At 46.2% G+C, this 19869-nt stretch overlaps 1 protein-coding gene across 1 annotated transcript; it reads right to left on the reverse strand.

Annotated features, from left to right (window-relative positions):
* Positions 1–921: 921 nt before the first annotated feature.
* LOC149334442 (dermonecrotic toxin SPH-like) lies at positions 922–18256 on the reverse strand. The gene is made up of 6 exons (XM_089556240.1): positions 18047–18256; positions 13900–14143; positions 8753–8887; positions 6212–6337; positions 5057–5297; positions 922–1182 (listed from the first exon to the last, which is right to left on the reverse strand). The coding sequence occupies exons 1-6, from the start codon at positions 18089–18091 to the stop codon at positions 1056–1058; spliced, it is 918 nt and encodes a 305-aa protein (XP_089412366.1). The 5' UTR covers positions 18092–18256; the 3' UTR covers positions 922–1055.
* Between the last annotated feature and the right edge of the window lie 1613 nt (positions 18257–19869).

Consider the following 19869-nt stretch of genomic DNA (forward strand, 5'->3'; position numbering starts at 1 on the left):
TGACAGAAGCCTACTGCCAGTGAAACCAAGGGGCACAGGGGATTTTTTTAGTTTTTTTAATGTATTTATTTAATTTGTGGTGTTTATCAATTTAGAAATTGATCAACACCACAAATTAAATAAATACATTACAAAAAATAATAAAAAAATCCCCTGTGCCCCTTGGTTTCACTGGCAGTTGGCTTCTGTCATGTTAAGAAATAGACTGAAGTATGTAATAAATGCCCTAAAACGCACCATAATACGTTCGTATAACTTCTACACGCGTTAAAACGTGCTGTGCTATCAACAAAATAACGCACTCCTTGGCGCCCGTGCACACCAGCTCAAGGTGATAAAATACGTGCGCAGCTACATACACGCATTTTCTTTTCCTTGCGCAATTTTAAGCGTACCATGCTGTTGTTCAGGTGAATGAACGCGGCAATTTCCCTGCTATGAAGTATGTTGACTGGCAGCGCCGGTCGACACCCAGACTTTGCGCTTTTACTACCGCGGCCCATTTCCTAATGCGGTATTTATTTGCGAGAAACCTGTTAAGGCTATTCTAACTTTCCGTTTTATGATACTACGTGGATCCAACAGCGACGCAGCTGGTCAGTACATGCTGCTTCTGCAGTGCGCAGCCACGATGCAGCCGCCGGTAGCTGCGGCAGCTGCGGTAGGCACGGGCAGGCGGAACCTGTTTTGCCTACCACGCGAAAGTCGCTACTGCCATCAGCGCCACCGCATCTCCGTGACGTCGCGGAATGAAGGAGGTCTGTATGTTGCAGTTAACTGTTTATGTCATAGAGCCGTGTTCTGAATTCATGTCAAGCTCATTGAGCGGGTCTTAGTCCAGTGTCTAATTACTTACTGATAAAATAAAATGAATAATATTGAATACAGAGACTGGTCTGATTTTCATCGAGGCGAAAGGCCGCCGTTTGTTGACGTTCGCTTTAAAACGGGAAAATGTGTGTGTGGTTTGTTTAATTTATCGCCACAGCGTGTAGAAGCTTGAAAAAAAAATCACGAAGATAGTTTTTCCCCAAGCGCTCTTGTGAGGTCGTTTCTCAAACAATACGTCTCCAGGGGTCATCTCGGCTATCCGCGAGTCGAAGACTTCCGGAAAATTCCTCTTCCTTGAGAACTTTCAAAGCATTGCCAGGAAAATTTGTCACAATGCCATCGATGCCTTTTCTGCAAAAGAAAGCAAAAAATATTTGATGACACTTGACCGGTCCTTAAGCGTACTCTGCGACAACATTAAAGATACTTCCTTTTGTTCCTTTTATTCCTTTTCAAATGCCTCTCAATACTTCAAACCTGCAGAAGGTAAGGCATGCTCCATGAAAACGTTTCCTGTTGCCTTAGTGGATGTGTGCATGCAGCTGCTCTTTAAAATGGACAGTTATGAGTGGCAGAATGTTTTGGGAAGAATGATAAGTGCAGGTTACAGGAGATGCCTGCGCTGAGTAGTGGAGCATTTTAAGCATGAAATGATTTCAGCTCTCACTCTCGCCAAATTGAGGCAAACATTAACCTTAGACAGAGGTGAAAACAACGCCGGAAATTAAATGGGCTCTGAAATACCTAACATACATAAATACCTAGGACATAAACTGGCTCAGTCAATGCATTTTCTAGTCGCTACACGCAGCACAGAATGCACAATCACGCCCGAAAGTTGGCGAGTCCTTTCCGGCGACATTTTCATGCTCACGTCCTGCTCCGTCACACGTTGCTGCGTATTTCTGTTCAGAGAATGAGATTGGTTAAATTCTTTCAGGTGTCACGCAGCTGCCATTGACGCGACCAGTCAGGAGCGTCACTCCGGCGGGTCAGAAAACTCTGCCTTTCGGGGATTACCCGCAAGCGCTGAACTTTGAGCGTGAAACACTGACGAGGGCAGAGGCAAAGGCGCTAGGACGCTGAAATTCAAATTTTGACTTCAGATAACTCAGCTTCTACAAAAAGCATTAAAAAAATTCTTGGTTGGGGTCAAACGTGAAGCGGCGTTCTTTAGCATCCCAGGAGCATAGCTTCTTGTTGCAGAGCCCCTTTCAGAACCGCTTTAGCGCAAAAATTACCAGAATATCGGTTAAAACCAAGCAGCTTCTGTCTCCGGCGTGGCTAGCGACTTAGTTATCGCGGCAGTGTCTTCCGCTACAAGTTGCAACGGGCGCAGCACTTTCGAAAAAGTAAATTGCCGGCGTCGTGATTGTTTGCCCCTAAGTTCAAAGGTTCCGGAGGCAGGGCTTGCTCTTGAAGGCTCGGCTCTGTCGCTAATTGCAGCTTTAAGGGAAGCTGCACGCCAAGCTATAAGCGGCTGAATGAGTCGCTGAGGCAGAATAAAAGTGTGTGAATGATGCGTTGCGTTAATTTTAGAAACGCGCGAAGGACGCTGACAACGCTGCCAAACATGAAGAAGGAACTGCCTGTGCCCGCTTGCACGTAAACTTCGAAAAGCGCCGACGAACGGCGAGTGCGTTGGCTAGCTGTAACAGAAGCGGCTGATGCTGGCGACTTCTCGTGGCGCGAGGCAGACATGAAAACCATGCACAATGCTGAGTGTGAAGGACAGAAGCGGGCGAAGCCGCGGGCTGGTGAAATAGCTGCAGGATCTCGCCTACAGCACGAAGCCTTAAAAATCTATATGCCGTACTGTATGTGCTACGCTTTTCCTGGAATACACTGTGCGCTCACACGTACTCACAACGACAAACGTAGACGGCACATTTATGGTGCCCTCAGCAGGAGTGTTTGCAGGCAGCTTTTGCATTGCAGTCTGCAGCTTCACTGACATATATTTTTACTGTAAAATGTTTTCTTTTGGCGTCAGGTTAAGGAATAACAACTTAACCGTTAGTTTAACCGATGAAGCCCAGCCTACGGAAGCTTAGAACTTAGAGACGACAGCACTTTGCTTCAAGAAAGGGCGGAACTTTAGTAATAACATGATTCACTGAAGCAGCGACCGAATAAAAGCTTAACATATTCAGTACGACATTTAGGACTTTTATGACGAGGTTCATTGAGCGAGTTCCTGTGGCAAGTCGATACAGAGAGCTGTAGTGAGCCTTCTGATGACGGAACTAATGCTCGAGGAACAAACACGCGGTTTCTAAAGATGAGATAATTGACCTTTGTTGAGGCGCCCGGAAGGTGAGGAGGGCGAGAATAGTGAATCGCTTTAAGAACATAGGAAGCTGATCGCCAGACAAGTAAAGCACGCGGCTAGGTGCTAGAATACGCGCACGGGTTTCACCACGATTACAGTGTTCGACGCGATGCCCTCTTGGACAGCGCTTGCTTTACAGCGAAGTGGATGAAATGAAAAATAGCTCTGGAAAATAGCCGTAAAAATGGCACGAGCGCGTCTTGAAGCTCCCTTCTTTTGATAAGATACCAAATTCTATTCAGAGAGACTACTTTCACTAAAAGCGCAGGGCTTTGAGCAAAATCTACCCGGACATTAAGCCGGAGTGCAAATGGTGTCAGGAATTGGCAATCTATGACCACATAGTATGGAGCTGCAGCATAGCACCGCCACCGGCGGACATTATGCGTGATCCTTCCCTCGAGCAGTGGGAGGCCGTGTTGGCCAACTCAGACCCGGTCGTCCAGACCAGGGCCGTGGAGTGGGCCACCCAGGTCGCCGTCAGCCATGGGTTGATGGCCATCTTGCACGGAATCGTCCACACATGCTCACTGACGAAAATAAAGTTTTTCGATCCATATGCGCTAAATAAAAAGTAAAAGTCAAGCTCGTGGTATGGCTCGAAGTGACGGCTTTCAAAAACAAATTGTGATGGTTTCAAGGCGTGTTTCGTTTTTGGCTGTCAAGCTTAGTGGCACGGCCACATGGTGCGTTCTACAAGACAGTGAATTCCAGGTCCTTTCCACTATTTGATCACTAGACTGAATTGAGAGATCGGAAAGAAGTGTTCTGTTCTGATGGCCTACCATTAAAAAAAAAAAAAAGATATGTCCTATACGGCCGAGCAAACAAAACGACGAAATATTGCTTTTTTTGTTGTTGGGGGCAATATAACAGAAACAAATATACGCAAGATCTATGTGCTTAAAAAAAAAGCTATCTTACATAGCCAGTGTTGATTACCATTCCCCTTCCGATCACCAATTTTTACACTACCAGATTATACCAGTCATAGGTTGCACGAATATTACTAGCCAACGAGGTACTAAAAATCTCTGCAATATGAAAATGGAAAGTTTCTAGACTTCACTTGCGGTACGGGAACATACCATCTTATATATCCTCTCCGAAATAGCGGAACACGATTTATTCCTTTTTTTTTGTCGCACTGACTACGTAAAGCTCAAGCTGAGTTTGAAGATGTGTTGTTTCGTAATCGTTTACATACTATGAATATTGATGTTTGAAAAAAAAGAGTTTGTGAGAATTTCCTGCTCCGGATTTAACTGGTTAAGGTGAATGAATTTGAAATGATGTGCTAGCATATCAGTACTTGTTTAGCTTTGTTTAGCTCTTAATAGCCTTTTTTTGTGTGTGTGTGAGGGGGGGGGGGCTTTTTGGAACTTGGCAGTGTGCGTTAATACGGCAAAAACAGGCAGTGCAGGGGTTAATAAATTAAGTTGGAAATATTTTAGGCCGCAAACTAAATTCAATAACTGAATTCCTCTTAAACGTGCCGCTTGCGAGATCCCTGTTGAGAATATGCACTTAGAATGCCTTTGAGAACTACGACACAAGTAATCATTTGCTGCAGATGTTTAAGCGACTGCTCTAGTACACACGGGCAGAATAAGAAAGGCCACTGCCAATATGAAATATATCTTTCAGGCCCTAATTCTGCGTGTTGCACAGGGAAAGGTGGCGCAAAGGTGTGCTAATTATTTTGCCACATATCTGTACTTGCTACCAGCCAGTATTTATCAGCAAGGTCAATTTTTATATATTTTGTTCGCTTTCGAAGGAACACGACTTCTAGTAAAGGTCCCTCATCTCGTGTTCAGCAGAGGGCAGCCTCGTAGTGGCCTTAAAGCCGCTTACGTACATCGAAATCGAATGGTAGGCAAGAATTCTCACCTGAAAAATCGCCGAATCGTGTAGGCGCTGTCGGCCGTCCAGACGTACGCCTTGTCCACGTAATTGTGAGCCGAAGTGTCGCGCGACCGCCGAGCCGTGACAAAGGACATCCGGAACGTCGGGTAGATGTCAATGAAGCGGTTGTTGGTGCCGTCCCCTTGCCAGCGGTGGCGAGTCACTCCGAGTTCCTCGTATATCTTCGCAATGGTGGACAGGAAGCTGTTTCCGCTGACGTCGAACCCTGTGGTAGTGAATTGCACGGGGTCGTATACTGTGTAGGAGACATTTGCTTTAAAGGGTCATGTATTTTCCGCTTAACCAAGTACAGTGCATCAGCGGATATGTAGCCAGCCCACCACATTCAAGCTCTTTCACTGTAAAGTCAGCCTCCGAATGAACCAAGGATTACTAAGCTGTGTGAGGCGAAGAAGTGATGCGTGCTTTAAAATGTGCGCGCATTACCTCCAGCAGTGCCCTTTTCAGAGAGCACTTAAGTTGGCTAAAGTCGACGCAGCAACAAGTAAAAAAGTGAGCGCGTGGCAGTTACTAGGCTAGGGTGCACTACTATGCGCAAAATGTGTTGAAATCCATATTTTTGTGCTTTTAACTCGCAAAGTCTGTACTGCAGAGAACATCTACGGCCCTTCAGTGGGAGCAATATCAAGCATATGAAAAGAGATCTCACCACAACAAGTTATCAGATCTTCATCAGAAAAATGTAAGTGGAAGCTAGAGCTTGCTGAGAGAACAAACGCACACCAACGGCACCGTCGCTCCCTAAATGCGTCGAGCATAACAGATCGATCGCAGAAACAGCCGAAGGAGAGTTAGATGCCTCATTGCTGTCTTAATCAATGTTTTTGTTTAGTAACACTAAACGCCTTATACCATACAACGTATTTTCGTACTTCCCCGTTCACCTAACGCCTAAAATCTGCCTGACCAGTTGGTCCTCCTACGAAACGCTATTCGGCTTTTGGTCAGTGGGAGCCCCGCGCTGAAGTTTTCTTTTTAATTTACAGTGTGAAGCCCTGGTCAACATGTCAACACGCGATAACTTCCTGATTGTGGTATCTTTCTCTATTTCTCGGTGTCCTTCTGTTGAAGATGGAGAAAAGAATCAGTTGTGCAATGAGGCAGAAAAACTAGTCTTACCCACGTGGTCGAGAAAGTCAGAGTGGTTATCATGCGTCAACAGCACATCGAGTGCCCCTCTGAAGACGTCCTTGTCATCCGCGTTGAAGAGTGACAATAAAACGTTCACCATGCGACTTGGGGGAACTGAAAATGAAAACCAAGGTCGCCTGAAGTCGTCTGATAAAACGAACATGTAGAAGACCGCCAAGTAAATTTAATTTCAGTGTAAACACTAACTACAAGTCACCTTATGTCAGCTACCTATTACAGAATTTTTTTTTTCAGAGTTAATATATCGGTGAGACAGATAATCCATCATCAAGAACCAAAGTGATCAGCGCTTTGACACAGTAAAACACCTCTCCAGCGCAAATTTAGAACATTTTAGTTAAGCCGATCATATCTTTGATTATCTAATTTTTGTGGAATTGGACTTTAAATGTCGAACAGACAGAAAATACTGTCAGGACTTCAATACACAAATTTAGCACATTAGAACCTGCAGTGGAAAATTTTAAAAGCAAACTTGGAACCTCGGAAATGCATGCCGTCACGGTCGTGATCCTGGAACAGTGAGTGTATGCACTCTTCGATCCCCGCTCGTTAGTTAAAGGGAGCGGTGACTACATTCGTCCATCGCTTACCGCAGTCTGCGGCGGTTGCATGAACCATGGTGAGCGCCATTTCGCAAGAGCACTCCCTCCTATCTTCGCTTGACTTCTTTACCCCCTCGCCGCGGCGGGCCCTGACTTCGCCCATGGCCCATTGCTGCTTAGTTAATTAAACAGCTACAGGGCACCTTTTTTTCAGCGGCTATTATTTTATCATTTCTCCTTGATTTTTCGACCACATTTTCCTCGAGCTTCATGCTTTACCACATGGCACGTTATTCTGTCCCGTTCCACTGTCTTGGGTTGTGGCTTTTAAAGCTTGGGTCGCATCCGGTGCTGCAGTTGCTGCTTTTCCACTATGCTTTTCTCAGTTCAACCCTGCTTCGTGTCTTCGCAACCAGCTGTCGCAGCGAACATGCGTGGACGAAAGCTTCTGCAAGATCATTCTCACTACCTTACCACCATCCTGCTGTAGGGTCTGACTCCTCTCCAATCTCGACCCTCATCCTCGTATTTAAGGACCTACACCGCACTTGCCGATTCACAGATAACTCCTCTCGTCAAAACATTGGCCTGCAGACTCAGGCTTCTCTGCAAATCTCATTCATCTTTTATTTTCTAGTAAGGAGATTTTTCCCATTGTCCTTGAACCATTGAACCATGGTTCTCCACGTAAGGTATTTCTTGTTTGGTCATTGTGACTGTTTCTCCGTGTACATTACTATGCTTGCAGAGTGCCGAGATGTGCATCTAGCGTTTCTTGTTTCCCTTAAATTCTACTAAGTGTTGTCTAATTCCGTATTTATATGTTCACTTTTATATGTTGAAATATTTATATGTTCAAATGTGTTTTTGTAATGGAGAACTGTTTCCCTGTCTATCTTTTCTTTTTATTAAGTGTGCACTGAAATGCCGAATTGTGTTACCTGGGGCAGGAGCCTCTGTCAGGCTATGAGCCTTTAGCTCCTGCTCCTTTTTTCTCTGTTGTGAGAAAAAAAATGAAAGAAAGAAAGAAAGAAAGAAAGAAAGGAAAGAAAGAAAGAAAGAAAGAAAGAAAGAAAGAAAGAAAGAAAGAAAGAAAGAAAGAAAGAAAGAAAGAAAGAAAGCGCTTGCATGCTTCTACCTAGCTTCTACCGCACCTAGGCAAGTGCGAACATTCTTAATCGCGGCAGCCATTTACAACAACCAATACCTTTGGAAGAGGATAGCGTTACGAGGGTATTTGACTTATGCAATAATGCCAGTAAAGGCACGAAGGGATAAAACAAAATCATATACGAGCCATTGCAAATGTGTCGCCCAATGATTGCCCTAGTCCTTTGTTTCGTGCCTGTGTTCTTGCTTCTCCCTTCAAAATTTTGAAGTTGTCTATTTATTAAACCATGCCAGAATAAAACGCTACAATGGCCGGATAAAGTCAATATCAGCTAACTTACATGGCCGTTATACAAATAAGTACATGAGATGATCTAGTTTCTTTACAAAACCTTCACCTTTTTACAGAGAACAACTGTTTATTTATTTAATTATTTATGTTACCTTTTACCCACAGTGCCATTTGACATTGCAGGGGGGGGGGGGGGTAATAAAATAACATAGCGCATAAATGCAGGTAAATACAACACAAGTATACTACACTAAAAATTGAGGTCGTGATGCAGGAATTGGGAGAACAGGTTTTACCCGAAAACACAGCGTCCTATACTTATACCGCGTGGTTTCAGCCCACACTCCCATAAACTTCACTATACAAGGGGTTCGTCACCCTCTCAGTGATGGCGGCCGTTACATAGTGAATAGATTGTTTTGATTATATAGCTGATTATCAAATGGTGATACCCTTGGGACCATCTCCGAGTGCGATGAAGATTTTGTAAACGAGCATCAAGTGCGTCAAACAGGTAGCGGAAGGGCTTCGGCCACCTGAGACTGAGAGTGGTTGGCTTGCCTTGACTCCACAAGTGCTGCACGAGGTTCGCAGCGAGACTGGTGCCGGCGTCGTATTTCGCTTCTCTTCCGCGGAGGTTTCCCGTTTTGATGTCAACGTAAAAGAGGAGCATTTTGTCGCTGTGCTTTCCTCCTTCTGTGGAAAAAATAAACACACGAAAGAAGGATGAACGTGTGGATCGACTGGAAGAAGTTCGCCTTTAGTGAACGGTAGCTGGACTGGCACAGTAAAAGTAATTGAGAGCGCTATTATCTCTAAACGTTAGGAGAAATCAAAGTGAGACGAGGTGGCATAACTCCGTCTTTCTATTGTGCTGAGCAGAAGGAACAAAAAGACTAAATAAAGGAACACGACGTAAGAAGGCGTTGGTTCGCAGCGAAATCTACTAGAAAAGACGTGCATACATAGGGGACAGCACACGTTTCTTTAAAGGGCCCAGCAACGCTTTTTTCCATACGCTTTAGATGATTTCTTCATGACACGCAGATAACGAATCAAAAAGAATTACTGGAATCGGTGCACTAGAACGGGAGTTATTAAGGAATGAATTTTCAAAATACAAGCAAACAAAAAGTTGCCCTCAACTCAAATTTTCCCGGTCTTCGCTTTACCGTTTCCCTCACCCAATGACGACACACGGCGGGACCAATCGAAACAGCGTACACGAGCACGTGGCCACAACATCTCGGAAGATAACTTCTCATGGTTTCCTGGTCGCTGTAACACGTTTTCGCTGACGCTGACGGCGTCGTTTCCATGGTTACAAGCACGTGGGCGCTCGACTCGTGTCAACAAACAGCAGCAACACAGAAGTTGTGGAACGCTGAAGAATGGCCTTCCCCGATTTGTCAGAGTTGGAGCGTGAAATACTGAAGCGGGGCGAAGGAGCCGAAAGCTCCACTGTAGTACAAGCATGCTGTCGTTGCTGGAATCTAGAAAACATCCTGCCAGGTAGCATGGCTGTTTTTTGTATTTTCTTGTGCGAATGTGAAGTAAGCCGAGCCTGCCGGCCGGCCAGCCTGGACGCCGGCAGACGGGAGCTAAGGAGTGTTCTTGAAGTAAATAATAAAGCCTGGGATAGGAAAATAAGAAATATATCATTTGTCTGGGTAACTAGGCAATACCGAGTTGCTGGTAGAAGGGATAACTGTGGCACGAGCGAATTTGTTGCGAGAACCGCCTCGCAGCTGCCGCTGGCCCGACGGGGTCTGGCTCGACTGGCGCCCGCTAGCTCCGCTACTGCGTAGCGGAAATTGACCACACCATTATTTTATTGTGAGCGCCGCCCCCTGCGACTTCGATGCGAAACAGGCTATAGGTCTAGCGGCGACCACGGCAGACAGGCAGCAGCAGAGCTCGTCGCCCGGAGCGCCCGCGAGCGGTGCCGTTGCCGAAAGCTCGCAACATAAGCAGGCATGCTTTCTCGATGCTTGAGTATAGATGGCAGTCTTTCTGATAACAAGGCGATCTTGTCTTTTCTTGCAATATTTGTATACCAAGCCAAGCAGCACGGCGGCGAAGTGCGACACCGGTTGTGGGCGGAGCTTGGGTAGAGCGGCGCAGCAGTGCTTGCCGCTCCGTGTGTCACTGCTTGAAGTTGGGCGGCAGTTCGCAAGCGACGATCGGTGCGGCGCGTCGGCAAGATGCGCGCGCTCGTCGGTAACAAGGCGGAAAAGAAAAAGAAAACGAGCGTAAATGCATCGGAAGCAAGCTCAACATATGTGTAGAGGGTAACAATACACTCAGGAGGTCGCGAGGTTCTTTGATGCAAAAGTAATAGCCAGCGCCTCTGCTGGCGCTTTTTTTCCAACAAGCTTTGAAATGCTTTTGCGTAAGAAGAGATACTAGTTTTTTTTTTCAATTTAATATAAAAGGACACAACACAACATAACATATTTTTGCTAACAAACACAATTAGCTTGTTATTAGGTTATCCAATCATAATCGCCCGGCACCTAAAGTCATATCCGCTGCAAAAGACCACCGCTGTGTGCCGACACCGTCAGTGCCATGATTTTGGTTCTCGAGCAAATTAAAAAAAATGGCTGAGGCTTAGCTTAGATGCGAAGCATATTGTCGCCGAGTTGCATATCGAGCACGCCGCTTGGCTAGACGTTCTTCACGCTCTTCATCAGTCTCTGTAGCACGCCGCAACTTTTGCTTCTCATTCCAACGAGCAGCCCTGTCTCCAGGAGAGAAAAACTTTATCGTCTCCAGGAGGCATCTCTATCCCGTGTACGCCTAGCAGAGGCAGGCGCACCCCCTTGTATACCGCCGCTCCAGCATCACATGTTCACTACAGCGCACCTAGCGGCAGAAGCAGGAAACACATTGGTCGCGACACCTCGCGCGACGGCGCGAGCTGGGGCCCCGTTTCTCCTATGTCGTTACGTCACGCATCACGTGGTCCTCCTTGGTCGCGACGCCTCGCGCGACGGCGCGAGCTGGGCCCCCGTTTCTCATCTGCTGTGACGTCACGCACCACGTGGTCATCCTTGGTCACGACGCCTCGCGCGACGGCGCGAGTTGGGCCCCCGTTTTTCATCTGCTGTGACGTCACACATCACGTGGTATGACATGGAGGTCACGAAAGGTCAATGGTAACGACACCGCCGCGCTCGAGGAGCTAGGTTGGGCTATTTTAGTATGCTTCGCATAATATTAAATACAGAAATACGCGTATTATGACCGGTGGTAATAGCGTCGCCATAACTCAACAATTACAACAAGGAAGCAAAACAATGCACTCAGATTATGTTGCAGGGCCCCTTTAAGGGGCTGCGAAACACTGCATGGGGGGATACCGGCTATACTTCAGATGGATCCTTAATGTCACACAGATGCTGACTTAAAAAGAATTACAGGAATGGATACACAGGAACGGGAGTTATTCAATGAAGAAATTTCAAATTACAAGCAAACAAAACGCTGCCCTCAACTAGATTTTGGCGGGGCTTTCCACTCCTATTTCGCTCTCCCAATGACGGCCCCTGGCGCAACCAATCAACACAGCTTGCCAGAGCACGTCGCGGAAGTTTGCACTCCACAGTTGCCTGCTCTCTAACTCGTTCTTGCCGAGACTGGCAGCGTCATTTCCATGCCAGAGCCCCTGGTGGTGTATCTTTTTTTTACTTGCGTTGCAGGGCTTTTATCTCGACTCCACAGCAGCACTACTGCTCTCCGCGTCGTACACAGCGGCTGCTTTGAGTGTGCAGGCGTATGCTACGCTGCACAGCGCATCAGTAAATGATGTCTCACAGGATGATCACTTGGCTGAACGCTAATTGCAGGTCCATAAGCAAGCGCACCTGAGGTGTGTGTGTGTGTGTTGGGGGGGGGGGGGGGTTGCAGCGGCACGAAATCGCTCTTCTTGGAACTGCGGCACCTTGCTCGTGGCCCGCGCCGGCTCTGTATTCTGCAGACAGGCGCCGTGTGAAAAAGAAAAAATACGACTAAAACCGAGAGCTCGGCCTGCTAGCCTCGTTCATCAGCGCACCCTGTAGCATTCAGGGAACAAGTGCTGTGTCCAAATGCCATCGGGGCCCTGATACCGTGATCTTGGAACTGGCGATAGCCGGCATCGCACATGCAGCCGTTGGTGTGTCCTAATCATGGCGGCGAACCATATCTTTTGGCATGTCCCCTGAGTACTGCAATCAGGGGCACAATGAAGGGTCCATATCATGGTTCCCCGTTTGGCTAGGCCGAGATTATCGAGGATTCGCGACTTTTAATTGTTTCTGGTAATCTCCAAAGTGGAGGCGTCGCTATAGTTTTCGTTTTTTTTTCTGTTTATTTTTCATTCTATTTATGACCTTCACTAGTTATGGCGCAAGAACCACGTTTTCTCCTGTGCCTCCGTATGGCCGGTAATTTAGTTTTTTTTCCCCAAAAAACCCCCATACGCGCACTGGGTATTCTACCACTAAGAACTATTTACTAGAGCGCAGCCGGAGTGCCAACAAGATTCTCAATCACGATGAAACGCAGTGCAAGTGAATTAGGAGCTATTTGACAAATGCTAAATGTGTGAGTTAATGTGCTGGTACTGAGAGGCGACAGCGAAATTCGTAGGCACGATTCCTTAACAGCAGTTGGCTTTCGCATACGTCTGCGTAGAGGCCTGCTGGTTTGCTGCGACGCAAGTGTTGATGTCCCACTTAGTAGGCGACCTGGAAAGCAAGTAGGCCACTGACGGGTGGCAGGCACAGCTGGAAATAAGTAGATGAAGATTCTTTACGATGGTAATAAAGAAAATATGAAATGTGCGCTACTGCATGTAACTACAACCGTGTCCCAACTTTCCAAGTACACATCAAAAATTGTCACAAAATACCCCCTGAGGTCATGACACAAACCCAGCACAATATAATAATGTCTCACAAAATGATCACTTGGCTGAACGCTAATTACAGTTCCATGCACATTGCGAATTGCATCTCTTGTTCCAAAGGTTTGGTTTATGGGGTGTAACGTCCGAAAGCAACTGAGGCTATGAGGGACGCCGTAGTGAAGGACTCCGGAAATTTCGACCACCTGGTGTTCTTTAACGTGCACTGGCATCGCACAGTACACGGGCCTCTAGAATTTCGCCTCCATCGAAATTACACCGCCGAAGCTGGGATCGAACCCACGCCTTGCGGGCCAGCAGCCGAGTGCCATAACCATAGAGCCGCCGCGGCGGCCTTTACTGCAAAAGGATTCTTGAAATTTTTAATGCGAAATTACAGCAGTAATCGGGAGATGTGCAGCTTTTTCTGTAGACGGAGAAGAAAGACGATAAAGGAAAGAATTCGGTGAAAAGAGCCGGATCTAGGTCAACAATGATGGTGAGGCTTGAGCGTTTATTTTTTGTTATGCCTTACAGCCCTAACAAGTCCTATTTAAATATGTTAGTTAAAATATATACGTTCAGAAATTAAGTACTAGTATTACCACTGTTTCAGAGATATAATTTCGTGTTGACTAAGTACGTCTTTCGTACGATGTAGGTTCAATGAAAAGGTTGTTAGCATTGCAACTGTCCTATATCTCCGAGAGTTGGTACAGTATTTACTTTTTTTCTAGCAGTTACTTAAGATACAGATGTCCAGTGCCTTGGGCGATGTCTGCAAAGAGAGTAAAAGAGGGCGAAGTGTCTCCCGTACCTGCGCTGACTGCGTCCTTGACATAGGAGAGGTACTCATCTAAGCGTGTCTCGCGCTCACAGTCTCGGCCGTAGTCGCAGCCAGGGCCATGGTAGAACTTGAGTGCCGTGCCGTTGGGGGCGAAAGTCACGTCCACTTCTATGGCATTCGCTCCCTGCGCCAAGAAGTCGTCGAACTCCTCAAGGCTGTTGGCCATGTGTCCGAACACGTACACGGGCCGACCGTAGTCGTCCGCGGCATGTGCCTGGAAGAGCAGTCAAAGCCAGGTTGAACTTTTTATTGTAAAGCCTGTTTCTTCCTTGAGACAGTAGTATACTGCAGCGCAACCACGTCCTGCCCTGCCCACAGACATATGTATGTTCACATAAAAATGTTTCAGAGCGAAAGAAAAAAAAAGGTGTGTTCCAGAGCAGGCTATATGTTTGTCAGCAAAAATTATATCGCGCTGGTCGGGCAAGACATCAAAATGAGGTGAGGTGTGGACAAACACTTGAAGTTTCACCGAATGGCGTTCAAGATCCTTTGTTCGTTTCAATAAGTGTGACAGCCTCTATTTGACGACGCGTTTGAAACTGGCCTACATTTTTTCATTTCAAAGTTTCCTCTATTTAGATCCTTCTTCGATCTATTCTTAGTGACACTTTCAACAATAAACGCCCGACACAAATTTAATTGTACGCGATGTCTAGCACTTAGGCATTTATTTCATAATTTTTTCATACATGAATATGCCTGAAGGACCTCACTAACCAATCATCGCAGAAACGAATTTAACTTGCCAGTTAGTGCGTCTGACACGGCCAATTAGAGGGAAGAGGCGACACCTGCGCTCTGTATGTTCTTGTTTTTGTTTGTTTATCGGCCTCAGGGCAAGCCACCTGCTTCACCTGCTTCGCGTATACTGTCTCGTGTCACACAGGGCTGAATTGTAGCATTTGCTGTCTGTAAGACATAATACACGCGACCAGCGCAGGATATCGCAAATACATACCAAATACATCGATAAGGGGACTTCAATAGTGTGCTCGCTGGGTCCGGAGGCTAAACAGCCCACAGAGACTGCTGAGAGTGCGCATATAGAAGAGGGGTGATACAGTGTCAGATATCTTTATGAACAACTTAGTGAACGTTTCAGATAGTTCGTAAGTTTGCGTAAGCTGCCAGCGATGGAGCGTCCTGTTAGGCAGTGTTGGTGACATTACTAGGTAAGAAGCAAAAGGGCTTGATATCGGTGGCCCGCATACTGGAGGACGTGGCGTCATGTGCATTAGTGCACATGACGCCTCCGTCAACTGGCACCGCCGCTCAAACTACCATTACAGTACGAGGAATCTGAGCAGCTCTTCCGTCCAACAATGCGTTACAAGGGCTACGGGTGCCGCGTAGCAGGCGATCTCAGCTATCACATCTCTTCTCACCAGAAGACGGGAGGGAGGCAAGAACAGGACACATTACAATGTGTTCGAATGTGTACAAACTATACACGTTGTGTACAGCACGAGCATTTTCTTTTGCCAAATTTTGTCTTGATTTTTTACAACTCATCTAGCCTTGCCGTCTGCCTTCAATTCTTATGTCTGTGCAGTGAAGTGACCTTTTTAGTCGTTACAAAACTGCCCTGCTGTAGCGGAGGCGAGACTTGTCAAGCGGTCGTAACGATTGCTTTTTACTTGCCGCCCTCAGTTTTGGTAAAGAAAACTGGAATAAACTGAAAGAATCTGAACTGTTTGATGCGCTCCGTTTGGCTGATAACATACTTTGCCTAGGTGCACTCGATGTGATACTTTGAACTAACTCACGCAACGTGTGGCTTCCTCCTTGAAGCTCCTGCTTATAAGCGCTGGAAGATGAAGTGGAAGGCCGCGACTGGTTGAAAGCTCTTAATAACCTAAATGTAGCGCCATCTAGTACAAATAGCTCAACTAGCACTCTCCGCAGTGATCGCGCTACGTATTGCATTGGTCACTGCATGCGCCTCTAGGTTGCTGGGCACTATGGGGAAGGAAACAAACAAGGAGAAAAAAGCGCTCCGAAAACATATTGCATTCTGCCAATGGGAATGTCGACCTTCAACAGAATGCACAAGGAAAGTGGGCGGAATTCCTGAAAGGATGGCGTTACATTTAGTTAATCGAGTGAATTCACTGCGGGTGCGTCCACAAATACCTGCTGCTCTCGCTAGGGCGTGTGGTATTGCCGTGAGATTGTTGTTAGATCGCACATGCCTATTGGCGATTTTGAGGTTATTATAAGCAGGCCGCCTTAACTGATCCATGATTACGAAGGACCGCACTTCAGGTTGGCCTAGGTGTATTAATGTTTACTTTCAAATTTCGAAATAAAGTCACACTTATTTCTCAATACGGACAAACTTATGCGGGCCAGTCACTTTTTTCGAGGGTGCTAAAGAAAAAGCGTGACATGATGAAATCAGTGGCTGTCTGCTGCGCAATCTCAGACCCACTTTGCAGATAATTTAAGGCAATAACATATACGATGGAGGGTCATGTACAGCTCGGCAATTGTTAAAACAAGATGATCACGTAAGCAAGTCCCAGAGAATGTCAATTTCTCATGCTGCTTCTTTAAAAAGTTGATAAATTTGCAGTTTTTCTTGCATCAGTAATTATAATTGACAAAGCGGTGCCCTTTGGTGTTCTTTTATACTTGTTAATTTTTTCGCTGAGGTGCTGTTTAAATATATGAACATGACTTTTTAATCGGGCGCACAGTTAGACGAGAACAATGAGAACTTTTTCCTCACACTTCGGAGAAAATTGCCGCTACTTTTACTCTGAGCTTGTTCCCAAGCAGAGGATTCAAAGGCCGCCGCGGTGGCTCAGTTTCAAGTGACAGAGCAAAAAAGCACAGACGGGATACATAGAACAAGAACACGCAACAAGCGCTGCGGTGTGTTCTTGTTCTGTGTGTACCGTCTGTGTTTTTTGCGCTGTTACTTGAAGATGAGTAACCAACAAGCCCAAGCTGCTGTGGGGGCTCAGTGGTTATGGCGCTCGGCTGCTCTCCCGAAAAACGCGGGTTCGATCCCGGCCGCGGCAGTGGAATTTGGATGGAGGCAAAATTTGAGAGGCCCGTGTACTAATCGATGCCAGTGCACGTTAAGGAACCCAATGGGGCCGAAATTTCCGAAGCCCTGCACTACGGCGTCACTCATAGCCTGAGTCGCTTTGGGACGTTAAACCCCCATTAGCTAAACCAGGGGGTGGAAAGCCGGTAATGAACATAAAGCCGCGAAAATAGAATTATTTTCTTCACATTATATTTGATTCCTGCCATCCGGCTGCCAGTCTGATCTGATCTAGCAATAGCAATCGCATGGGTAATCGAGAAAAAAAATCACAATCGAATGAGACCGAAAGATGTCGTTGTGTCGCCTACTCCCCCCCCCCCCCCCCCCCCCCTTCCCTAGTCTCCCGTTCCTTTTTCTCTGCGCGGATAACAGTGCACTGTATCGCAATGCTGGCATGCCGCAAAAAGGGCCTGCAATTACTAAGCTATGCACGAAGCTCTTCGCGCTTGAAATGTTCCCTTTAGCCATGTGGTAAATCACTTTTTGTTTTTAAAATAGGCTCAGTGCCTTAAAAGAACTGCGCAGCCATGGCCTTTGGAGCGTTCCGTTACAGTTTGAAAAAATTCCCTTTCCCACACTTTCTCTGCGTTGCTGGCACCAGATAATACACACAGCGAGACTCCTCGACCTTTCTGTCTCGCTAAACCAGAAAACATTATGTAGCACGTGTTCCTAGAACATATTTCCGCAGCAAAACTGTGGTAACCACGTCGGAATGTGCTAGCGAAGCAGTCAGGCAAAGCAGTAGAGAACATGGTTTCACGCGCCTCGATCCTTTTCGGACTAGTCTGCGATTTCAATCTTGAGTTTGCGATCTGCGATATCGCGAGAGGCGCCAATAGCTCGCTAAAATATTCTGCTTGATGTGCATCACGCTGGCTCTGATGTCACGCATTGGAAGCACGATTCTGTCACTAGGAAATTCACTCTTGGCAGAGCGGCTCTCGGACGACCTACTGAATACAGAAGGAAGTTTGCTCCAAGACTTCCGCCCGTGTGCAGAACAAATATGCGTGACCATAGCCTCGCACGTCATCGTAATAATTCTCGACTTACCAGATCGATGGCGGCAGCAAGAATGAGTAGTGAAGTCCACAGCATTGTTGCACGTGGAACTGGATTCCACAACGGTGGAGCACCACCACGGCTTCAATCACCGTCCGGAAAAATTGCTAAAAATTCACTCGGCTGCAGCAGACGTTCTGCGTGGCGCCTGGCAGTCTGAGAAAAGAAACGAAACGAAATGAAGCCGCACCGACCGATGGAACCAAGTCGCGCGCAAATATTCGGGGTTCTTGCCTCTAAAGCCACGCTTGCAAAAGCGTAATCACTGATGGCCACTGCAGCGCAAGATAACAGCACCACGCTTTTCAGAGCAGGGTTGTGTCAAGGCTGTTGCATGGGTCAACGTTTATATACAGAGCGCTTATCTTCCGTTGTTAAGATAAAACTTTTCTCGAGTAAAAGGAATAGGCGAGCTGCTTGGTAACTCCAGACGGCTAGAAACATTGCGGGACTCGGCACTGTAACCGTCTTGGAATTGGAAGTGCTGCGGATTTTGCAGGTTAGTTATTTAAAGTGCTCTTCATGGATGAGCAGCAGCGATTATTGCCTATTTGCGATGTCGTGTCCTGGATATTGTTTTGGTGCACTGATGCATGTACTGTGTTTGCAATCTAGAGTTAATTGTTTTATTATGCCATATTACTCTCAGTGTCGCGTGATGCTGAAAGCAATCTTTGTCCTTTGAATTCATCTGAAGTGGACTAACTATAGATTTCAAGCTGGCCAAGCTACACCTATTAAAAAAATAAAAAGTTGACGTTGAGTGTGACAGCCCTAGAAAAAACATCATCATTTAATAGACCTGATTCTTTTGTAGTTATTAATGGCGAGACATTTATTCCCAGCTTCCTTCCATTTACTCAAGATATGGTGATGGTGAAATAGATTGCGTCAAAATAACTGTCTTTTCTTTGGCATCGGCAATGTACAGTTCATCGATGTACAAATAAAAAAAAGTTATTGAGTTTTGGTCAGAGTCCTTAGGCTTTTCTATTGCTAATAAGGGAGTAATTACTCATTGACGCCCACCTTAGCGCAGCCATACGGCTACAAAGGAAAGCTATACAGCTTTCCCATGAACTTCGCAGTTAAAGAAAATTCATCCTGGTCCGGGGTTCGAACCCGGGATCAGCGCTTCTAATTCTAATTTCCTAATTTCCTACTTCCTAATTTTAAAAGGTTCATAGACAAGGCAAACTGATATCTGATAGGCACAGATCAACCATGCAGCAGGTGACATTCTTTAAACACAAAGAGAACATCATTTTAAATGGGCGCCAATTTAAAGATTTTAGTGTTCAATTAGCGACGATTTTTTCGCTACCACTCGTGAAAACCTAGAAGGCACTAACCCAGTTTGCAAAGTCAGAACTAAGGTCCAGAGAAGTGGCGTTTCGTAAACATCGATTGGACAAACGACCATACACGTATGACCGCGCCCTGAGTCGATCAATTTAGTCTCAATATACCTATGCAATGCACACTCCTACTTCTGCTATCCAACGCTCTCCCTTTCATTTTCTGATGTCTGGAGCTCGATGCTTAAACGCGATCACCTCTATTCCTTTCCTCAGTATAGTGAATACTGTAACTGAGACTTCCTTGTACGCCGGTATCAAAGGCAATGAAATCTTTCCAGATATGCATGATTACAATGTCAACAGGCATGATCATGCCGACAAAAGATCGACTGGAGTGCTTCAGCTAAGTCGAGGAAGAACCGGCACCGAGTGCGTTTAGTGTCGAGCTGTTTTAGAGCTCAGCTATTTGGTGTCCATTTCTGTGTTGCGCGGCGTCGCTGTCGCCGTTGTCTC

The sequence above is a fragment of the Amblyomma mixtum genome, chromosome 8 (assembly GCF_055824585.1).
Source record: "Amblyomma mixtum isolate Tamu chromosome 8, ASM5582458v1, whole genome shotgun sequence".
NCBI classification, from domain to species: Eukaryota; Metazoa; Arthropoda; class Arachnida; order Ixodida; family Ixodidae; genus Amblyomma; species Amblyomma mixtum.

What these genes read in the sequence shown, in the direction of transcription:
- LOC149334442 (XM_089556240.1), bottom strand. Translation starts at nt 18,091, where the DNA reads ATGCTGTGGACTTCACTACTCATTCTTGCTGCCGCCATCGATCTG. An exon ending in CAAGGACGCAGTCAGCGCAG is followed by an intron (nt 8,888 to 13,899) that starts GTACGGGAGACA and finishes TTTTTTCCACAG; the next exon opens with AAGGAGGAAAGCACAGCGAC. An exon ending in ACGATTCGGCGATTTTTCAG is followed by an intron (nt 1,183 to 5,056) that starts GTGAGAATTCTT and finishes TTTCTTTTGCAG; the next exon opens with AAAAGGCATCGATGGCATTG.